This window comes from Cebidichthys violaceus, unplaced genomic scaffold (genome assembly GCF_023349555.1).
Source record: "Cebidichthys violaceus isolate CVI_PGR_0920_01 unplaced genomic scaffold, fCebVio1.0.p SCAF_20, whole genome shotgun sequence".
NCBI lineage: Eukaryota > Metazoa > Chordata > Actinopteri > Perciformes > Stichaeidae > Cebidichthys > Cebidichthys violaceus.
In genome coordinates this window covers 5,578,017-5,602,151 of record NW_027176373.1, presented here as the reverse complement: position 1 = coordinate 5,602,151, position 24,135 = coordinate 5,578,017, and the positions used below count along the sequence as shown (strand labels likewise).

The window sequence follows — 24,135 nt, the reverse complement described above, 5'->3', positions numbered from 1 at the left end:
CTAGTTAGCATAACAAAGCAAACAGATGACACCCGTGTGAGCTTCACTTGCCGGTATGAGTCAGCACTTTGCATAATCCAAACACAATATTAAAACTAAAATTAGAAATGTTATGTCTTATTGAATTACCTATAATACCAAAAAAGGATGTCAACTTCCTTTGGGTGTTTCTGCTGGCATGTACTGAGGTGGTTCTTATGCTCTGGCAGACATACAGGTTTCCTATTACGAACATCCATCCAAACAACAAACCAAGTCATAAATCTGCAGCTGGTTTAATCGGATGAGATGCACTGGTATGAATTGTGATATGTAACTGACCTTTTGTTATTGGAGTTAAAAAGGTGTTATATTTGTTATGATACAAGTAAGTCATAAGCTGTCATGTTATTCTTCTGCTAAAGTTCCCTAAAGATGTTTCAATGTTTTCAACATAACACAGCACTCATCCACTGTCACCTCAAGAAATTTTCCGAAAACATTTCCAAGTCTACCAGTTAATCAGAACTACCTCATCGTCACACCTGACCTCTCACTCGGAGTGCTGGCGTGTAAAACGTCTCGTAAAAAAGATCAGACAAAGCTGTTGGGAGGAAGGAACCTGAAAACATTGTAAAAAACCTCCTACGCTCAAAATAGAAGCCTTGAGCAGTCTTCAACTGTAAAACACGCTACACAAAAGGCAGCGAAACAAGCTGCGTTGATCTCTATCTGGGGCAGCGGCCCGTCCCAGAATGCACTGGTGGAAGGGAGGGAAGCGTCCTGGACAGATCATCAGTCCTCTGCAGGGGCGGGCTAACACGTAGACAGTCATGCTCACACGTCATCTCCAGTCCACCTGGCTTACATGTGGGTGGACTGTGGGTGAAAAACAGACGACCCGGAGAAAACCCACACAGGGAGTTGGAGAACATGTAAACTTCACACAGAAAGGATCAAGGGTGATGTTTGAACCCTGGACAAGTTTATTTGGCTCCTGGTCACACCAAATCTGTTTCACTGTACTCACCGCTTTACTGGTTCTCGTCATTTTTTGTCAAAAAGGTAACTTCTATGATGTGGTTGTTTTTGAGAATGCATTTTAGTTTAAGTGATTGTTGCCCCAAAATATCTTATTGCACAACCTCATAATGCTACTTTGACTACTAGGCTACATGACCTAATGCTTTTGCTCTTTGAACTCCAAATATATTCTAACCAGCCACAACCTACTTTTGTCTGTTTTAAGGTCACAGGTTCCTTTTTACACAGCGGTTCCATGGGCATTGATCTCTATATTAACATTAAACTATTCAGCGGGCCACCCACTGTACTCTGTTTGGCCAGATTTGTATGAAATTTGGGATTAGAATAATCCAGATCTACATTAATGAAGAATACTTTCAGATAATTCAGTGCCCAGACAAAGCCATTGGTGGAGCTCAGTGATTTTAAAATGCATTTGTGGTGACATTTTCTCAACTTAATTTTGCAAAACAATCGTACCACTCTCCATCACTGTAAAGAAAGACTTGAGTTCATATTTGGATGATGACATGTTGGTCTGCACATCAATATAGGATATATATCTACAGAATGAGAAGAACCTTGGAATGTACAACCTCATACGTATAAATGACAAAGGTATCAATCAGATTCATATGGAAAAGGTTTTGTAACATTTTCCCCACAACTTAGAAACATTCAACTATCTGCTGCAACTAGCTTTAGTTGGCACGTAACCAAATAAAAACAATCTATTTGCCTGCAGTCACCAACTGACATCCAATCTTTGACACAACATAGAAAGTGTCCACATTTTTTTCTTCTCTTCTCCTTTTCTCTGCCATTCTCCCTTCTTTCCTTTGTGTCCTCCAATTACTCCTCCATAGCAGACACGCTGTTGTAGCACAGAGGAGTGAGGAAAAGTTCTGGTTTCAGTATGTCTATGAGCACAAAATCACTGAAAACTTCAAGGCAACAGAAAATATCAACAAGTAGAGATGCAACAATTCAGATTATTATGTCAAGTTTAAATGTCAAAGTTTGGCTTCTTTGATTCTAACAGCTGGAGGCGAAAGTGAGGGAACTGCAACTAAACTGATGCACAGAGCATCTATAAATCACACGGGTGCACCGTCTTCAGGTTTTATAATAAACCTGTAAAACTTGACAATAGTATGTAAAAACCTGCTGAGCAGCAATAAAATGTTGACGACCCTGAGATGCCATGGACTTTCTGTATGAGAGTCTGGTACTGCAGCCAGTGTCTTCATGTCTTTATAGTAAATACTGTAAATAGTCTATCTGTTGTCGCCAACAACCAATAGGTCAAGATGAACTTTAGCGCATGTGTCAGCAGGTCATTTAAAAAAAACAACAACATATGAATGTGTTTCCATGAGCTGTAGCAGCAACCAAATACACAAGCTTTCCCTAAATGTAACCAAAGTGTTTTTGTTGCCATAAACTTAACCACATTAGGGACTCAGGATGCCAAATCTTAGATTTGTGAGTTGACCATTGTTGATTGGATTATGCACTATCCAAGTGCCTGTCTGGCATATATGATGTAAATGATGTGTTCCTTCAACAAGTTATGTTTTGCAATAACAAAGAACAACATTCTGTTTCAAAATCTTTATCCAGAAACAACATTACTGTACAATAAATTGGAAGGCCATTTACTGACTGAAAAACGACTATAAATTGTGCATGTTACGTAGAGGTGAAAACACAAAATGCTTTCTCACTCTCTCTTCCCCCTTTGATGTTTTCACATAAAAAGGCTGTCCACAATCTAACGACGGACAAATAGCAAAAGTTGTAGTGACCCTGAGCGTTTTTTTGGCCCCTTGATTTGAGTCTGATTGTACTTTAACATGACAAACCAGAAAATTCGAAGAATCACAGAATTACCACAGAAATCGCCAGTCGTCACTCATGAGAAAACCCATACAAGGAAAGGTACATGCAGACCCTGTACCCAGTGACCTGGCTCAGCCAACAGTGTTTACTCAGGTTGCACCACATGTTTACTCCAGATTAAAACTAACAATAAGGCCTTCAAATGTATTAACAGGGTTAGAGATACAAATACAAACAACAGAGGAGTATCTCATGTAGGGACGTGTGGTGTGAATGAAAAAAAATATATATATACAAGTTATTGTACAGTGTGGCTCACAGGAAGACTCGCAGTTTATGTCTTTTCTCAATCTGTGTTTGACTGTAAGTGGTCTGTGTTGGTTTGTTTTATCCAAAGCAAGTTATTGTATGTGAACAGCGTTGGACTCATTTGTGATCATATGGTGAGGCTGCTGTGAACAGACCACAGCAATTCCTGTTGACAGTTGCTATAATAACATGTGTAGTGAATCATTGCCATGTAGAGCAGCTGTTCAGCCGGGTTAATGTGGCAGTGATTCCAGCATGTGTCCAACAAAGACAGTACATTGCACTGTCATGCATCAGTAATATATATTACCCCCCCCCCCCCCCCCCCCCCCCCCCCACCCCACTGTGTAATTCAGACAATTTATTTTCACGAAGCAATCAAGACACAAATTCTGTCTGTCCTACTTGATCTCTTCTGTTCCACCTGCTCCCGTTAGTCCTGTCAACTAAAGGATTGTTTCCTCTAAATAGTGTTTTGAAGTGACAATTAAGGGACGGACAACAGTGGGCAGCACTGTTAACTAAAATAGCTTTGTCTTATTTGGAAATTAGCAGTTTTTTGTTCTTACTCCCCTTTTGTGTTTTTTATTGGTTGTCATCCTCTTTCCACAGACAGTACCTTTTATCTGCATCCCCAAGAGGAGAGACGGTAATGGTGAGGCTAAAAATGGTTGATTAAAGAGAGACCTTAGATCTTAATCTCTGTGTTTCATACTTGTCTTGCCTTGCAGTGCGAATGCATTCAATCACCGCAAAAGGATTTGAGTCATGGCCAGAATGATATCAAACTCCATTAATATTTTTACATGTAACAGAGAAGCCATAAATATCATGCAGCACAATCCCCCACATCACAAAGGGGACACGAATTAAGGTGTTTTCGTCAAGGTTGACTCTGCTTTCCTGGCTGGATGTCAGACACAAATTCCTTTAACCCATAGAGGAGATCAGCGGCTCTGCTAAACAGAGTTTGTTTATCTGCACTTATGTGGCCAGGGATTAGTTAAGTTTGCTTGGTTTTTTAACCTTGGGTTTCAACTTTCCTCGGCCCTGTAGCCCTGGGGCTGAAACTGAGTTGGAGTTGAAGAGGGGTTTCCTCTCGGTTAGGGAAAGCCACAGTGTTTAGCCACCAGCCCTTGCCGCTGACTTTGATTAATCCTTCATGGCCAAAGAACTGAAAAGAAAAGCTGGGGGTGCAGGCAGGACCATCTGGAAACCTTCATAAACATGCCTGTCTGTCCACGCTCTCCAAAGGATTCTAGGAAAATCGTAAAAATGAAAAGAGAGGTCCCTACTGCACAGTTTTTCTTCCTCTTGAGGCACCCGTGCATATGCAGCAAACAGAAAAGCGCTCACACTGAATCCTAGCCCCGCGCTGCACCTCACAACCCAGCCCCAAACGCTGAATTGTGTAATGAAATACATTTTCAATTGGCCTGTCTATGGTGGAGAGTTCTACACATGTCCCCCTAATTTATGACAAATAATAATAATAATAATAATTTACCTCTGGTCGGCTTAATCTTTTTTACTTCTGCGCTGCAATTGAACAGAAAGCCATCTCAAAACACGAGACAGAATCTGATTCTGCACAGGAAGAAAGCCAAGGTAGTTATTCAATCGGCGGTGGATTGGTTCCTTCTGGACTTTGTTATGGCTTTGTGTTTTCACTCTTAAAAGCAATGTTATCAGGATAAAATGTATAAATTATGCAGCCTATTTGGGAGTTTGTCAGTGAGCGAGAACAGTGTGTCTCAGCCATTACTACATTTCTGCAGTGAGGAAAGGAAGATGAAGGGACACAAAGGTCCAAAAACTAAAATGCCTATCAAACATTAAGATCTTGACAATTGTTTTTTTTTTGTATACAAACTAAATAAAGAGGCTAGCTGGGCAGCAGTGTAGAAAATATCAAAATACAGCAAAACCATACAGGGCCTTTAACTCTTTCCTTCATCGTATAATTTACATCAACACAATTCAAACAAGGAGAACAATTTTAACTCAAGCCATAAAAATCTGTCAGATGGGAAAGTGATGAACGTCTTAAGTACAGACCCTTCAGGAGACGCATAAAGAGGACGGTTTCTGTAATGACTCTGCCACCCAGACATGCAGAGCCATTACAAATACAAGTCAGTTTTATGTACCAGAAAAAAGTTGGGAGCGTCCCTCCCCTCCCCTCCCGACACTTGGCAGGGAATGTCTGACATGTCTCCTGTTACAGCTGGGACCAAGATCTTTTATCTCTACACTAAAGGGCTAATTCATATATTGCATGCATCCTTGCTACACTTGGACTGCATTAGGGCCATGTCTTTAATCTAACAAGACTGTCTATTCAGGATGGAATGAATAAACAGATGACAAAAAAGCACAAAACACAAAATATGTGTGGTTCTTGTTCAATATGAAGTTGTTGATAGCTGGTCTGATGTGGTGAAAGAGGATGTGCAGTGAGGGTTAAGATCATGCCTGCATAAAAAAGACAGTGGTTTTTAGCTATTTATATTGTAAGAGTAGTAGTATTGAATGGTGGTATTATAGTTCTATAGAAAGTGAAGCACCAATACCAAAGAAGATAAATGCCTGGACCTTGTTTGCAGGCATTGCATGTGCTGGGTTTCTCTTTATGAAAGATTGATACTTTATTATAATGTTCTTAATTAAATAATAAATGGCAGACAATACATGTTTTCATTTTCAGATGTAGACAGGAGCTCAAGTCCAGACAAATGTAGCAGCAATGAAAGAAAAAACAAATGAGAAGGAAGTAAAAAAATAAAAAGAGAGAAGGATACAGGAGTAATGAAGGGAAGGGGTGGGTTGAGAAAGAAGGTTTGACGACAGGATCTTAAGTTGGAAAATATATTTCAGCTTGCCAAAGCCAACAAAAAACATGCACGCACCTACTTCCACACATGCACTATACTTTCGGCACACCCAATCAATGGCAACATACAGCATCTGTGTCTTCCAGCATGTTGTACAGAGTTCAAAATGAGCAAGAAAGATGTCATACAAATACCCAAAGAGGAATTAAATTACTATTTACTGTAGGTAGGACTCACAAAAGAACCCATTATGAATGAGAGCGCACTTAAAGCTTTTTTTTCAATAGAAAATTATCCACAATTCAAACACCTTCAATATGAAACAGGAATGTTTAGAAATGAACAAAATGGAGCCTGCCAGGAACATTAATCTACCACCCACTCTTCATCAAGACTGACACTGCCACAACCAGTGTGTCTTCTTTTATATTCTTGTCTCCTATTACCATTTTTCAGTCACATAGCTGATATGCCTGGTCTTGCCTGCCTCAATCGTCTCAGCACTGAAGTGAAATCAAAGAGCAGCCCAGTGTGTGATTGCACAACAGCTGTGAATGCACGGCAAAGAAGCAAAGTGCACTTAGGAAAGGCAGGGTATGGTGCAGTTGCACAAACGGGTGCTGGTATGGCCGCTGGCCTGGCGGGCACCAGAATGTGTACAGTTGGCAACAAAGTGACACATGGTGTTTTCCGCGGCACAGTTCCAGACAGGGCTGCTCCATGCTGTGTCCTTTCAAAAGCAGCTCAGGCTCAGCGTTGTGTTACTGCGCTTCCTTGTTTTTAGTCAGAGGATGCCTGTTGCTTTAATTTTCCCACTCTGACCTGAGAAACTATTGTTTACTGCATCCTTGTGCGTGCATCTTTGCATCTTTCTCTGTCTACTGCAGTCACAGTTGAGCAGCACAAGGTGAGGAGGAGCAAGATGATAACTCTGCAGAAACCAATGGCACCCTCAAGCCGGAACATACGCTTAGAGTTTCAAATGAGTCTCAAACAACACACAGTTACCAAAGAATCAAATCACGGAATAATTTTGGTGAAAGACAAAATTCCCCATGTTTACGGTACATATGGTCATCCACTATAGAGCAACTGAACCTGGTGACATCTTTTTTAGAAACCTTATATAAAATAGAATATTTTGTGAAAACACACTCTTCTGTTCTGCCAGCATCTGCTGTTGAAGTGATATTTACTGTAACAAGATGTCGCTCAGCTGAAGCAGGTCAGTGTTCAACAACAGGAGATGTCTACCACTTTTTAATCTGGAGAAAATGTAATATTTGGGGCATAAGGATTCATGGTGGGGGATGTACACACTTTATAAAGTGACTAAAGCATAGTCTGATTGATTTAAGATTAGATGACAAAGTGATATATTTTCATGAAGCCAGCCTGATTTAACTGTAAACTGGCCTAAATTTCACTGAAAAGTTTAAGTTTTGCAGATCATATCCTTTATCTAAATGCAGTGGTGGAGTAATTCTTCCGCCACTGTCTAAATGGCATTTCATGACTATATTTTCTACATATAACCGGTTCTACAGGACCTCCTGGATGGAGTTCTGGGGAAAGGCACTTAAAAAATGAGATGCTTCACATATATTACAGTGTTAAATGCAGGTTTATAAGTTAGGTGCCACTGCAGTAACGTCTACTTCCACATACAACTCTGATTCGTCAACAGGGATACAAAAGATGGGACACTAGAAGCAGTAAGAGAAGCTTGTTTGGAAAAGTAGAAGAAATCTTTGCTAGTATTATTGAGCAGGTCAGACAAAGAAGTCACCTGCAGAAACTACCATATATTGCCAAAAAAGGTTTTGCAAAATGATTCTTCATATTTCATCACTTTAAAAAGACAAAACCTGAAGCATCCACAGCTCTCCTATGCCCTTCATCTTCAACAGCTGGCCCTCATTTCTGAGGAAAGGCAGACTTTGCAACCTTGTACCAGATACAGAAGACATATACCACAGCTCCATATTTGGATGTCTTGTGCTCACAGCTACAGTAGTGGCCAGCTGCTAGGACTAAAGGTTTCCCCTCTGCGGTTCCCCAAAAGCCAGCAAGCACACGGTCTGCTTGTATGTGTGCGCCGCAGCCCTCCTTCACTCATATACACACACACACACACACACACACACACACACACACACACCACCCACACTCGCTGTACATCCTGGAAAAACGGCCAATGGAGCCCCAGCTGTTTTGTTAGGCTGCCACACTCTATATACTAAAGGATGAGTTCACTGTGAGTGTACCTGTGATTAAAGTGAGGCCTATTCCATCCACACTTCCCACCTACACACTCAAAAGGAAATGGCCTGTACGCTCTGCTGACGTACACCATACAGAATCACCAGGAAAGGACTTACTCACCTCAACATTAGTGATGTGACGAGTACAGCTACAAAATCCCCCACAAAGCAAAGGAAGCAGCGTGATGGAGTAATGGGAGGTTTAGGATGAGAGACAGCTGTGGCAACCAAACTATAGTAGTACGCTTCTGAGCTATAAGCAATGGAATGGTAAGTATATGTTCCCCCTGTGCTCAAAGAAAACTTTGTTTGAAAAGTTTGAAGACACACAGGATCGCTCATGTCCAATTCTGAAAAATGCGAAGTAATAGGAGGAGCGGGGATTTTGTTTGATGTGGGTGAACAATAGTTCTCAGTGAGCTGGCTTTTTTCACTGGCCCTCCAAGAGACTGCTAAATATTACTTACTGACCCAGTACAAGCGAGCCTTTATGACGCAATGAATCATTTTTCAGCCATAATTTTGCCCCTTTCAAAGTAATAAACACAGCAGTGTTTATTAGTTGTTTGGCAAGTTAAAACAGAATCGTGCACAGTCATCAACAGTTGGGGTCACCATCGGGGAAAGACCACCAGGACAGCTGAGGGGGGCCTGAAAGGGAATCTTTTATAATGCTATTAAATGAAGTCTCAGATAAGTTCTGTCTCTGGGTCCTGGAAGAGTTAACAAAGCCCTGCACACAGTAATACCTCATGTCACCTCCTGCTCACATCACTCAGCTTTTCAAGTGTAACAGCTGCTTCCTTCCACACACATAGCAATATCCTCACTCATTCACACTGAGGGCTTAACTGTCCCACATACTCAGCCAGATTACTGGATATCCTACAAAGTGAGATGTGTTTTGATTTTCAATGACTTACTTGTTTTGTTAAAGATTTGATTGAGGGCGCCCACTTATCGCGTCGGATCGACAAAATTAAAGTGAATTAAGAGAGCAAGCGAAACGTAATGAAGGTCTGAGAAACGTTTCTTTTTATTTAAAATCTTTTACTACTTTATTTTTTCTCTGATTCTGACAATATCATTCAGCAGCTGCCTCTTTTCAAACACATTACCACATATGTACAAAGCTAATAATTCATACCATGCATAGCACTTGTCAAAAAGCGCTAAAATTACCGATATATTAGGGGGCTGATTTATGTGTCATGAGTCAACCACCTCACATTACTTATCTTTTATGACAATAAATTGAGGTTTTTGGAGTTGTTAGTAGACTATGCTGTTGCTATAGGAGAAATACATGACTACACCTGAAAATTGAGCTGAGATTTGAAGAAGTGTTCAGGAAATGTGGTATACAAAACGCCACCAAATATGCTTATTACACGCATGATCAAAACAAACGAGTCCCAGGCCTAAATGGTAATACAAATACCTAGATGTCAAAAGCAGCCAAAACATCGAGGTGTTTGTTTTCTTGCAGGTAAAACAAGCATGCAACAACTTTGTCCTTTCAAGTTGGTTTACATTTATCATGAATTAGTATTTCCCCTTAATACATCATTCCTTTGGATGACATTTGAAGTGTAAGGTTCAAGTCCTCCTCAGCCCTGCGCTGTATGTAATCACTGAACCCGTTGGTAACGTCACATGCCGTGCCCCGATGGATCAGCGGTGATGCACGATGTGTGCTTACGATGCTGTGGGTGTTCATCCGCTCATGACATAAACTCTTCCATCTACTGTGGATCTTCCCGGCTGTACCGGATGCTGCCCACTAATACAGAAAGGCCCTGATGATAAACAAAAACAAAGTGGCAGCGTGGGTGAAGTTACGGTTTTGTGACTGCCTCCAGAACTAAACATTATTGTGGATGAAAATCTAAACAAGGTCTGAACTCTGACATGCTCCAGCTGTCGTGAGGTAAGACGTGATAATAACAAACAGTCTCATTTCAGTTCATGACATTTTAGCTTGGAATGTGAAAATAATTGATTACATTTTAAACTGTTGGTTTTGTGTGGTCATTGTTTTGCATTTGCTCAGATATTAAATTTAGACTTTTACATCAAGGTAATTTTTAACTTCTTAATGTTCTTGTTTGTGCTGTGGTCAGCTGCAGTAAACATCAGCAGTTCTTTTTTTTCAACACTTGTAAGCTTGAGAAAAATAAATTCTGGGATAACATCTTTTCAAATTTGCCTGCAGGCTGTTATGAAAACCATGCAGAATGGAAGACTTTGTGATAACGAAGGGTACTGCAACTTGTTAAGATACTTTGTTGTTTTGCTTCCAAAGGGTAAAGTCAGGATCAATTCCTTGCATCATTGTTCATTTTAAACAGCACCCATTCAGCTGCATTTTAAAACCACAATGCCCGTGCTAACAACAACTTGTTTCGTGCTATGCGTTTCTTTTAGATTACAACATCTTATTTGTTCCACAGAGCATAAATTGGATCCTGATTTTGTGGTCAAACCTGCCAACTGTCAAGACCTGAGATTCTGGTGCAATCAGATGGCCACCTCGGAGGAATGCCTGTCCAGACCCCGGGACTGAAGATAATTTTGAAAAAGTGGGCATGACTAATAGCACCGCGGCTTGATCCAGAGAACCTGACAAGCTGTTCTCCAGTGGCCTGTAAATACAGAAAGCTTGGCAGATGTGAAAGGTCTGTTCCTCTCATGGCTGCTGCTGCTGCTTACCCACACCAATCAATAGAATTGATTGGCGTACAGATACTCCACATCCGGCCACGACCACAACTAACATCCTTTTTACGTCATTAGAAATGAGTTTATCTTGTCGCTTGCGTAGTAAGAGTCAGTGAGTTTTGTTTTTACTACGCAGACTAAATGGAGACATAGAAGGAGCGAAGGAAGTTGTTGTTTATCTAGTTCAAAGTAGTACTTACTGTAATGCTTCACTTACGTAGGACTGATATGATGACTTACTTGAAGAAAACAGAAAAGGCTGTGGGAGTTTTTTGTCTGGTGTTTATTAATGTTGGATCATGTCCTCTATAACATTAAATATACATTTAAAAAATAAAGTCTTTCTATTTCAAGGCTAAAAGGTTACTGAATCATATTCTACAAATCATGAGTGTCTCCGACTGTATTCACCAAGTATGAGGAATAAACCGGACCACAGGCCATTAAACATGATTTCACCTGTCTATAGGTTAATATGACATGTGACGATTAGGTCGCTAAAATATAAAAAGTCTACTAAAAAGAATTACAGTAGAAGCTAACTGGTTTAAATTATTAACAACATTAATTTTATACACTATATTCATCCTAGAAGGGGACATTTTCCCCCTGTATATAGGGAGCAGTGGGCTGCCCATGACAGGCGCCCAGGGAGCTGTGTCTTCGACACAGGACACGTACCAGCCAAGGATCGAACCGCCAACCTTTTGCGGTTACCAGACGACCCTCTTAACCCAGTGAGCCACGGTTGCTCCAGATGTCGCCCCAAGGATATCTGGAGTGTAACACATTGGCTCTAACAACTGAGCTTGATTCGAAATGAATGGTTATAGACTCTTTGTAGCTGTGTCCTCTGAAGGCAAATACAGTATGAGGAACAATTTTATGATTTTCTTTTGTTGTAATGGCCAATTGGTGACTTTACTGCTCACTAAAAATGCAACATGTTCTGATTCTTTATCACTTTCAGATGTTTTTCTGTTGTTGGTCTGGTTTTCTGGCATACACTCGATGGTGCGACAGTGTAGTATCAAATCACCACCAATCAGCACCATCCTTTTGTTCTAAAGGTTTGCATCAACAAATAACTTTGAAATGTGATTAGTAGATTATTTCTGTAGCTAAAACATAAGCAGTGCATGTGAATTCAGCTTCCTGCAGTGACCTGCAAATTCAGCATATGGTATGAGAGAGTACAAACTACTTATAGCAAAGATCCAACCACGGTATGTGTGACCAAGATGCAACACCTCGTGTATCGTGTGTCAACAAATTGACCTTGCCACGTTTTTTTTTATTTTATTGTTTTGTCCACTTTGTCCATACAAGTTGTGTCATTTCGAGTTAGTTCAGCATTAGTTTTGTGATGGTGTGTGTGTGTGTGTTTGACTTCAGGATGGGGAGTGAAAACATAAATGTAAAGGTGTGTGCACATGTGTGTGTGTATATATATGTGTGTATATGTGTGTGTGTGGGCCTGCGTGCATACGCGAAATTGTTGCTGGTGGGCCCCAGCATGACTGCTGAGGTTGGAGCAATCATATGTTCAGCTGTGATTTCCATCAACACATTCCTGGACGCTCACACACTCTCTCAGTGGAGCTGCGCACAGCACCCCCCAAGGATGTGACCTGCAGCCTGCAGACACATGGCTGCCTCACAAGCGCTTATCACAACACAGCAGCCTGTAGGATAATGGGAGGCCTTAATCTGAAGCCACGTGGAGCCAAGCAAACTTTGACTCGTGTTGCTCCTTCACACTGGCCTTATAGAAAACAGTCGATGATATACTACACCGTTCTGCAGAAGGCCAGCAGGTCTTACCATGCCGGACTGATTACAGGGTAGAGGTCAGACCAAATGGACAACAAATGGTCCTTGGTCCTCTACACTGGGGGTTGGGCATAAGGCTGCAAACACCACTCTGGAAAAAAAGGCAGCAATAGTTACAGAAATGGCTAAAAAGACATATGATATTCCAGACCACCAGGAGACACACACTCACACGCATGCTGTACACTCGCGTGCGATCTGTCACAATGCCGAAGTTGGCAAAACACAAACAATAAAAACGGGGAGGAAAGTCTTGTGGATTCAGAAAAGAATGTACGAAATTGCTCCACTGATTGATATCACGTTTCAAAAGCAGCTTAAATGCAGCCACAGTAAAAGGAGAGAGTATTAAAACGAGTCTTAAGGCTGAAACATTGATAACAGGCAACTTAGACGTTCACCTCAGCAGAACATCCAACCATCTGTGCCGAATAATTGCACAGTAACTGGCACTGCCCGGCTGACAGAGTACATTTCTCTTCTACTGGTCAAACAACAAAGATATGAGTAAAATCCCCAAACAGGTCCAATCATTCAACGTTATTGGGAAACTGCATGGCTGACATAAAGCCAAAATGTACTGCGCGCTTTAAAATGCATGAGGGGTTCACTTTGAGTTTAGGTTCAGCCTTGAACACGCTAGTTATTTTTCCCGCCCAAGGCAATTTGCACACCATGCTCCATGTCTCAGCTCAGTTGCAAAGGTGTCGTATTTGTCTTGCTACACAAATATTGTTGGCTGGGCTGAGTAATGACCAGCTGTTATGTGTAGTATCAATAATCAGGGTTTATATGTTTTTACTTTTTTCATGGCAAGTGGCAGTGATTCTTCATCTCCACATACTCCTCCACATGACACATTTTGCATTAAGTGGAGCTATCACTTTTTATTTAAGGGATTTTTAGGCAACTCCTATTTAATCACACCTCAGGGCTACGTGTCAGGTTTGTCTGGCACTCCTTGTGTAATTGATGCTATGCATATTAACTCAACGTGACTATGTTCAAACTAGTTGATAAAATATGTTTGCTGCGTTTGGTACAGCTGAAATTTCATTCGTGAACGACTATTTACTGAAAAAATAGAAATGCAGAAATATCCCCTGTCCTCCTAAATTAAGGGGGGGGGGGGAGACCCTGAATATTGATGAAGAGCTACTTCCACACTCCACCTTAGACAAACGCAACAACGACTGAAAACAGTGACTGGTACAGTGCAGGAGTCTGTGTGAGCTGCTGAGCTTGTGGTGGCCTGCATTCACCATGTGGTGGAGCTGAGTGATGGTTTCCCAAAGTCTGCCTTCACCAGAACAGACAGCAAGGCAGGCACAGCCATGTGCTACGTTCTCTCTCACTGTGAGGGTGAGGATGATGATCCTGTTTGACTTTCACTTTCTGTCTTGAGCAAGTCAGTGGGAAAGCCGATATTTCAAATGATTGCATTTTCCTCAGAGACTTCACATTGATGAAGCAGGTTCAAGCCGTGTTAGCATGCTTTGAACAACACATGTAGAAAAAAGCCCATGCCCTAGTAGCTGACTGTAGACATACCAGATACAGTAGGTGCCTCGGCAAAGCTAGCAAGCAATAACTGCATTCTAAAATGGGTGTGAAAGTCTCCTCTGCAACACAGCGGGCTCTTGTCTTCCTCCTCTCCATACTTGTTTCCCTTACTGTCTGTCTCTCTTTCCTCTAGCTGTATCCCCCTCTTGTTCTATATCGTAATGTCTTTGTCTGCTTCTTGTCATGCATTCCCTCATTTTGTCCCCCCCCCCACCTTTATTCACGCTCTCTTCTTCTTTTTGCTCTCTCTGTCCATCTACATCTGCACCCCTCCCCTTGCTCTCCCTCCCTAAAAGGCACACATACACAGATAATACTGCGGCTACATGCTGCTTCGGCAACATACTGCAGCAGGCAGGCATACTCCACTGCAGCCCTTTAACACAATAGTCATATATTTCATGACCTTAGGATGCAAAGCAGCTATTGGTGGAAATGAATGATGTGCCCTCTGCATCCAAATCAAGCAAATAGCACATTTCGCTCAAACAGATGTTTTTAAATCCAACCTGTTTAATAGGCAGAGAGAGCCCAGTATTGGTACAATCATTCTCTGCAAATGTCATGTGTCTTTCTTTACTCAACATCTGCTGATTTCAGCCTTTCATCAGCATATGACAATCACAGCAACATGCAGTTTGCTGCCATTCCTTTCATTGACGTACTGTATGTAGTTTCAGTGAAGCCCTCCCCCTGCCTATGGACATACCACCCCAGCTTCGCCCTGTCTTGCCTTCTCCCCTGAAGCATGACAGAACTAGGCGCGCTGCTGTAACACAATGGGACTTTTTTTTTATTTAACAGAGAACAGGCACATTCGCACACACACAAACAAAAACCCCTCGGAGAAAGACATCTGATGATCACGGCACACGATAGGACATACAGTGATGCCATTGTTTGAGTATCCAAGAGTGACTAAAGGAAATGTCAGTGCTGACAGACAGTCACGCAAAGATCACGTACATGAATGTGTAAAAATGTGTGCCACAAATACACACGGTTTTAACATCAGTGAATATTTTGCACCAGAAGTCAGGGATATCATGTTTAAAAGAATGTGTGCTATAAGTGAAAACAGTGTCTAGTGTACCGTATAATTGCTCAGTCATGTTTCATCCATTGTGGCTACTGTACGCCTCAGCCCACTTGTTCACTGCTTTGTAATATTATATTTTCTTTCATATCGTTGCATTACGAGCCCTTTTGCCGGTTAAGATCATCATATAGAGTTTCATGGGCCACCAGTCACATGCTCATAAGCCTTCATTAAACACTCAGGCAGACAGGTGCTACCACCAGGGATTCCCCGACCTTTGCAGGATGTACAGCACAAATTAACCTATTTTATTTAATTGCCATTAAACATGACTCAGTGATTACTGTTTAATTTTTCATAAATGTTAGCGCCGCATGTCTGGGGCTTTGAATCTTGCATCATTGACCCTTTGAATATTGCACGCACATGAGTAAAAAGAAATATATCACTGCGCTGGAATAAAGCCAAGTGTCATAACAAGTGTACAGTATGCTGTATGGCACATGATCCAGCTATAAAACTCTTTTTTGATGTCGGGAAAGAAAAAAAGAGGCGATGTGAAGCTCTGTTTAAATACAAGATGGATGACTTCTTTTTTGCACTATTGTTTGCTGGAAATCAAACTTGGATGTTGGAAGCACTGAGAATCTCTGTGTTTTCAAACACAATGGGCCCTTTCTTTATCTGAAAAGAGCTGCTACTCTGATAATGCAGCTCAGCTTAAGTCTCTCTTAACCGTAAACAATAGCGCTAAAGGGTGGCCTTGACAAATAAAAAGGATGAAGGGGGAGTGATTATTGTGCCTGAATGTGAATACAAGGACACTGAGTGATGCCTTCCTTTTTCCTTACCAGCTATATACACCTCTCATGCCAATGTGGGATGTCTACGGAAGTCATCGTGCTGTCATGGTCAGCAATGAGAATTAGAGTATCTCCTCTCTAGTGCCACTTTATTTTCTTCATTAGCAGAGAAAGTAACGGATATATGACTCAAGTCAACTCAGACATGGTTCACCTGCACCAGAATGAATATGTCGTCATGCACGTTAGGTTTGATAAAAAGGAAACGCCATCTGCACTAACTCTGCTCAACATCACAGCCCCTTGTCTGCACAGCATCAAAGTCTTGAGACATTACGTAGTGGTCTTCAGGTCTTCCAGGTGAACATCCGATTTCTGACTCATGCGTGCCAGACAATCTGCCGTATAGTTCTTTGACAGTCCTGAACCAGATAACATCAAGTCCTCCCTTGATCCAGGCAGAAGCAAAGCTACATGAATTGTATCTGCTCTGTAAGGTATTTGTATGCTTATATATATATATATATATATATATATATATATATATATATATATATATATATATATATATATATATATATATATAATATCTTTCATACTGGCTCCATCCACTCAGACAACAAGCCACCCACAGCAGCTACACACTCACTACCCGCACTGCTTGGAACAAACACAAACTCAACACCCAACCAAATGGAAGCAGCTGTTATCAAAACTCTCTCATCTGCTACAGTACTTTGCAAAACTCAGCAATGCACACACACCACTGCTGAAAGAGCCTGTTAGATTCTATCACACACTCTAAAGACACTTTCTTTTTCTTTTTCTTTTTTTACAACTTTCATATACCTTCATATTCTGTCGAGCTATCTTTTGCATTTTACAGTCTACTGCTTTTGTTGTGAGATAGTGACGGTCAAAGGCACTGTGCAGTATAGTTATGTTGGGTTTCACATTGCCAGCAGACTGCAGTGAATGAAAAAAATAGAGATCCAACCATACATTGCATTTAAATTCCACTCGTCTCCAAGTACGATGTACTGTTCCACTGATTAATGGGCCAAAGACACATGTGTGAACAGTTGCTCTTCATGCATGTTACCATTGTCACATGCCTGTTTGCGATGGTTCCTTTTCATCTCTCATTTGGCAAGAGAGCAGTCATAAGAACATCAACAATGTACATCTGTGCCTCTTCACTTGTTGCTTAGGAGTCAGTACTCACTGCTTTGGACGTTAACAGTGCCAGTGGAGTTGTCCTTTCCCAGTAGGTTCTCCACCACACATGTATAATTCCCAGAATCCTCCAGTTTTGCTCTGCTGATCTGGACTCTGGAGTTTTTCCTGTGGGAGACAACACTTGCACAGCTGAGTCAGGGGAATCGGGGCAGGGAGGAAATAGCATGGAAACGCAACAAGTGGAAACATGGGGGACAGAGAGGCAGACAACAGTGCACGCAGCAGCATGGCAACAACTCTTTGCTTGATAGGTACACATAATCTCTTTCTCTAGCTCATGCAAGCATAGCACCAAGTGTTACCTAGTGTTCTCTATTATAAAAGGGGCTCTTGGTCTTACAGCCCAAGTAAATATCATTACATCAGTAATACGTTTTACTACATTGCTGTCTAAATAAGCTGTTTTTTGCTGCTGGGTACTTTCTCTTAAAAAAACATTTCAGATATTGTCTCACATGGATGTATTAAGAGAACTGAATATGGCGGTGCCAGTGCTCCTAAGTTTCCCCAGTGGTCGACTGTAGAACTGCAACAAAAAAAATCCTCTGCAGCCCAAAAAGCATTTTTCCCAATGGGCTGCTATCATTAAAGAAAGAACACCTCAAACTGCAAACAAGGTAAATTACGACTCCTTATGTTATGACTTATTAAAGAGCAAAAGGCTAATTTATTTGAGTAATGTCATCCTATTGTAAAGTCTATGGGCTGAGAGTAACTGAGCAGTGGGCCACACAGCAGCTTGTTTGGCTGAGCAATTTTTATTCAAACGAATGGGCACCATCTTTAAGTCTTGTATCCAGTTTTTTTTAATACATCCATGGAACAGGACCCCAACAGGAAACAACAATTGTGCAAGGCACTGTGGGTCTTGGTCTGGTTTTACTCATAATTAAGTCACTGAAATGTTTAACTGCGACATGCTTAAATGAGGTGTTACAATGACCCTGTAAGGTCAGTCATATACCCGGCAATGTCTAGCTGAAGATTAGCCAGAGGTTGTATTCCATCAAGCAAAACGTGACTAGTGGTACTTTGCGAATGTACTGAATTGAGGGTGGATGTGCTTTATTTCCTCTCAATGTTCCTTTTTAATTGTATGACAAAGACACATGAGCATAAGGAGGGCCGATAAATTGGCTTGATTTAGTAATAACAAATAAACCCTGGCAATCCCAAACACTAGATACATTGTTTTAACTACTCTATTGATATAGATTTTTGAATTGGTTTTAAACAAAAACTTGTTCAGTCTTCGTCAGTCTCTTTTCATCTTACACTGTTTGTGTTAGGTTTACAGGACATGGGTGACTTATACTCACATGCTGTTCCGTATTCTGATTTTTTGGCTTTTCTTCAGCTCGTTGCCATCTTTGAACCATCTGTAGGTGGGGTTCGCTGGGTTCCCTGTGGCCTCACACTTAACTATGAGCTTGCTTCCCTCGTCCACTATTATTGGATTCTTCATTGGTTTTAACTTGGGAGCCGCAGCTAAAAGGAGAGAAAGAGAAGTAGTCAATGTCATTAACCACCATAGACACACACTTGATTGTAGTTTGGTTTGCACAGTTCATTTAGGTTTGTGTGTGTTGGTGTTTTAGGAAAAACAGCGAGACAAAGAAGGACAGAGCAGAGGAGTCAATCATCATCTCTACGGACTGAGCCAACAGCTCTCTCATGTGACCACCAGATGTTGTCACTAGAGACATTATCAACTTTGCCTCAGACTAATAAACAGGCTGAATTTCACTCCGTCTTTGCTGCTATAAAAACACCTGAAGGAATATTTAGCAAACATCCACTAACTCATGAATTTGCAACTACAAGCAGATGCACAGTTAAAGGCAAGGGGTAAGCACGAAAAGCCAATAAAACATTGACGCTATAATAACTAGTTTGTTGTTTGACAACATCAAAAAGAAACATCTTTTATTTCATCTGCTACAGTACTTTGCAAAACTGTGAAACCTGTTCCAGCATACACATTCTGAAGATTCAATACATTTTTACAACTTTCATATTCTCTTGAGCTTGGTCATATCTTATACTGTACTGTTTATTATATGTTTTGTTTGAAAAGAAAAATGTGCCCTTAAAAAAACCCGGTATATTCTGTAATTTCCGTACATTTTTTTCCACAGGAGAAAAAAAACCTAATTGAAATATGAAAAATGATCTTTGTCCAAACGCACACATACACGCACACACAACACACACCAACACTTGCCAGCTGACAGCTGCACACATGTTTAGGAGAAGACTCATCCAGGGCGGAGGAAGAGAGAAGGGGTGAACAAGGGTCAACCAGGGGCTGGCCAAGATGCCCCCCCCCCCTTTACACACAAACACTCCCTCTCTTTATGTGTAACATATACAATTTCATGCATATGCTAAACTGAGCAATCCTACAAACTACAGCTGTTTGCTGTGCCTCATCACTACAGGATAATGGCGACAAACAAAGCATGACAAGCAAAGTGAAGAGTTTACACAGGTAATGACTTCAATTAAACATTGAAATAGAGGTGCACTAAAATAATCCCCTGTCGTCCTCCTTTTTGAGAGACTATCCTACTTCACTGACCTGGTAATGACGACAAGTCTGCACGAAAAAAAAAACCTAAATGATGCAGTGTTTTGTTTTTTTTCTTCATGGATTTAAGTGGACAGTTATTTTCTGGGGTTCAGTTGGATCTGAAACAGCATTTTCATACTTCACATTTTCCGCTGCCATGACAATGTGATATGTGCCAACAAAGCACATACGTTAGCTATTGGGAAATAGTCATTCTCATGATTCTGCATTCTACTGTTTATTATTGATTCAAACTCAGCTCACTGTATAAGCCACATACACAAGTGATCACATGCGAAGAGCTTTGTCTGGCACATATGTGTTTTTTCTAGAGCTCCGCAATGAAGTACTGTGCCTTGTGAGTATGTCTTGTGAGACCTGCCACCTCTGGTCGCCTGGCACTAATACTCCTGATAGGAGCCAGAGGTTACAGCTCTCAGTTCCAGCCGTGGATCTCTTTGACATTGAACAACTTCTCAGTTGATGCAGATCAAAAGTCTACCATCATCCATCCTTGTACCGCATATACATTTTCACGAGTGATCCTTGACAACGCTGACGACCTTTGATGTTTACTGACATTTGGACATTTCATGATTAATGCACAATACTGAACACCACATATACTAAAAGAGCTGTTTGTCTGACGTACACTTTGTGCTCATTTCCATTGGAATCACAGATAGGGAAGATGTCAAATTTAAAATAGCTCAAAAACAACTATTCTTAGTTCAATAGCATCTATTTGTTACTAAAATTATTCTGTAGCTGGTAAGACAGTTGACTTTTATCTTTGAGCAGCTTCCTGTTGGAAAATGTGAGTGATGATATTCATGGCGTTTGGAAAACAAAGACAAAGATTCTAACACAGACGTGCATTTGTGTCAAGACACTTTGTAACCTTAATGACCTTATTATCAGGATGGATCTTTGTGCTGTGATTGCTCCAGCTGTTAGTTGGAGATTTCACTGTCCCACAAGGGTTTGAGACAATACATTTTTTTTTAAAAAAAGGCTGAAATCATAACATTATATGGGCAGCACACATGCCGTGTATCACCATTTCAAATTAACTCTGCATGGTGCAGGTTTATCGATAGCCTCCAGCAAGACCATTTACTGAATATGAGACTCCTAATACTCCAGATGTTTTACATTAAACATTTTCTGGTATTTAACAAATGCAACATACTATATGAGACTTGATGTTAAATAAAGATCAGACTGCAAAATGCTCCATGGTCTGCTGATCCTCCTAATTTTCACATTAGGCTGGCTAACTGAATCAGTTGTACTGTACGTAATGACACAGATGTTTGAAAAGCAGCTTAATCACACATTTTCATGAGCTGCTTTAAAGTTTCAAAACTTAATTAAGCAGGAAAACTTTTCTTTGAATCTAATTAGAAAAAAAAAGTATACTGCTGTATCTAATGACTTACAAAATGTCCATGCTCTTAAGTCTGCATCTAAACATGATTTCCACACACACTAAACTCTGCCAGACTGAACCCAGCACAATGCCGTGTCACTCATAGTCAGAGAACGGCAGGAATGAGTTTGCACCATAAAGTAAGAATATTTTCTACTTCGCCTGGACACAGTTTTGTCCTTGCCAAGCAAATTAAACAAACTTTGTCCTTGCCTGGAATAGTTACAGAAACACAGGACTGCACTTCTCATTAGCCCAGCGAGCCAGATGTGTAAGAGGGTCTGCTCCATCTACAGCATGCAGTTCTAATGAAGACACGGGAGTCCATCAGACACTCCAGTTTTCAGATACAGATGTTTAACATTATACTGCATCAAGATTAGTCTTCACGGTCATGCCAAGTATTTCCAGCTCCTTAATCTGCGTAACACAAAATAAATTAATAAAGACGAATGCCTCTCAACATCCATACACTTCTAAAAATCATAAAAAAATGTATCGTGACAGCTTGGTCAGTGATTTACAGTAGTTTTTCATGTTTGGAATTATAGATGTGAAAAACAGAGTATCATAAAGTTGATACTTTGATGGACAAATCTTAAGTACAACACAACCATGACAAATTCCTTGTAAGTGAAAACTTTCTTGGCGATAAATGGTTCTGGTTCTGATTCTGATCAAGTCCATCTTACTCGAGATAAAGCATCTTCATTTTACAAATTCTACATAATGTTTTCCAACAACATAATAAAGAGTCAATATCATTAGAAATAGAATAATTTATCTGAGACAAATGGTTAGCTCATTTTCCATTACACCAGGGGAAAGCAACGATAAACCCCTGCCCGAACAACAGCCTGATTCTCTCTTTTTGAAGCGGAGGGGCAGCTGCAGACATGGACTATAAAAAACAAATTTGAGAATAGAAGCCTAACCGGCGTGTCAACAGCTCTTGCCTTGGGTAACAGTTGGAAACCTCAGCCCAGAGAGAAGTTCAAAAACAAAGTCACTTGATGAATTAACAATGGATTGCTCGTATTATTGAGTTAACATTTCTGTTTTACTTCCAGGGGCTTAGAAAAGGAATCTGAGGCATGCCTTTGTATTTCCCCTTCTAGACAAAGTATCCCTGATTACTCTGGTGTTATGTCACTTCACAGCACGTTGTCAAAAGACAAATTACATGGCGAGACAGCAAGAGAAATGGGTTCTGGATGTGGGAATGGTCTTCAAACACTGCACACTAGTCACTGTAACACAACATCTGCTCAAAGAGATCATTTCAACAGCCTCCCACCACAACCAATATACTTTCCCCAAATAATGATTTGCTACATTGTTTACATGTTACTCAAAACACTACTTATCCTTCACTAAACTCTGCAGACATGCTACTAACAGGGTTTGAGTTGGGGCCAAATCCTTTATATTTGCATACAAGCAGCAGAACTGCTCAGTTTGGTCCCCTGAACACGTTGAAACCAAAGTGTTACCATTCGACCACGATCACTGTGTTTCTGTGTCCATCCCTGCCAGACACTGAGTGATGACAAAACCGTTTCTACGTTTGTCTCATTGGTTAAGCAATCAATATTGCAGTTTTATCTGTGAACTGTTATTTTTGAATGTTGGAATATTCAAGACAATTCAATATTCAGTATAAGTAGGCCTGTCACAATAATATATATGGACATGACCGCAATCATTTTGGATGACAAACTAAGCTTAACTAGACAACATTTTTGTTAACAGATCCCGAGAGTCCATTTTATTATTTATTTTAGTTAAATTAATTTATTAATTTATGTTTTGTTCATTTCATCTATTTTAATATTGTTCTCACATTCCAATTCTAATGCAGGAATATTTTTAATAATTGAAAGTGCACTGCACTTTAAACGAGTTTGCTTGATTTAATATATTAGCATTATAACAGTATCATAAAATGGCAATTATATTGTTTATCGCAACTATTTCTGGGACAATGTATCATCAACCAAATGTGTTATCGTGACAGGCCTAAGTATGACAACTAAATGACAACAAGTTACCATAATTAACAAAGGGAGAACATGATTGTTGTGACTTCTTATGAAGATTTCCAGAAAACATAAGTTTAATGGATGTACACTGCATAGAGACAATGTTAACTACAGGCTGGGGAAGAAAGCCAAAGAGATATGTTTCTCATGAGTTGGTAGATCAACCCAGATGGAATACTGTATTCCACTTCAACAGTTACAGAGAAGAGTTACTCTGTTTCTGCTAGATGTGTAATCAGATGGACACAGTGATTTGGATTAAAACCACATCTGCCCTCTTCTTAACCCAGGTTTCTGACATTGAACAACAGGCCGACTAATTTACAAAAGAAACAAACATAAAAAGAAAGATAGGGAAATCATGAAGTGGACACACCAAACATGCTGCATCTAATGTCATTTCTTGAAAGATATATGTATTTATTATCTGTTGGTATAGTGACGTGGAGGGCACTTTTAAAGTAATTAGCAGCACAGCAACCTTATGTGGATAACATGCACTCACAACATTACATGGAAGCTCTTTGGTAAACCAGCGATTTCAAAAGTTTAATTCATAATTTGTCCCGAGACATTTCCTTTGAGAACCACCCTTCAAGAGACTTCTGTTTGCTTACCAATTAGTGGTTTTGATTAG

The 24,135-nt window shown here is 40.5% G+C and overlaps 1 protein-coding gene across 2 annotated transcripts in view; it reads right to left on the bottom strand.

Annotated features, from left to right (window-relative positions):
* Positions 1 to 24,135, bottom strand: part of nrg2a (neuregulin 2a) — a 67,901-nt gene that overhangs the window by 17,722 nt on the left and 26,044 nt on the right. For both annotated transcript variants that reach the window (XM_068715833.1, XM_068715834.1), the window contains exons 2-3: positions 18,772 to 18,940; positions 17,439 to 17,557 (exon numbers count right to left, since the gene is read on the bottom strand). In XM_068715833.1, the coding sequence (XP_068571934.1) occupies positions 17,439 to 17,557; positions 18,772 to 18,940 (288 nt within the window). The remainder of the gene's footprint in view (positions 1 to 17,438; positions 17,558 to 18,771; positions 18,941 to 24,135) is intronic.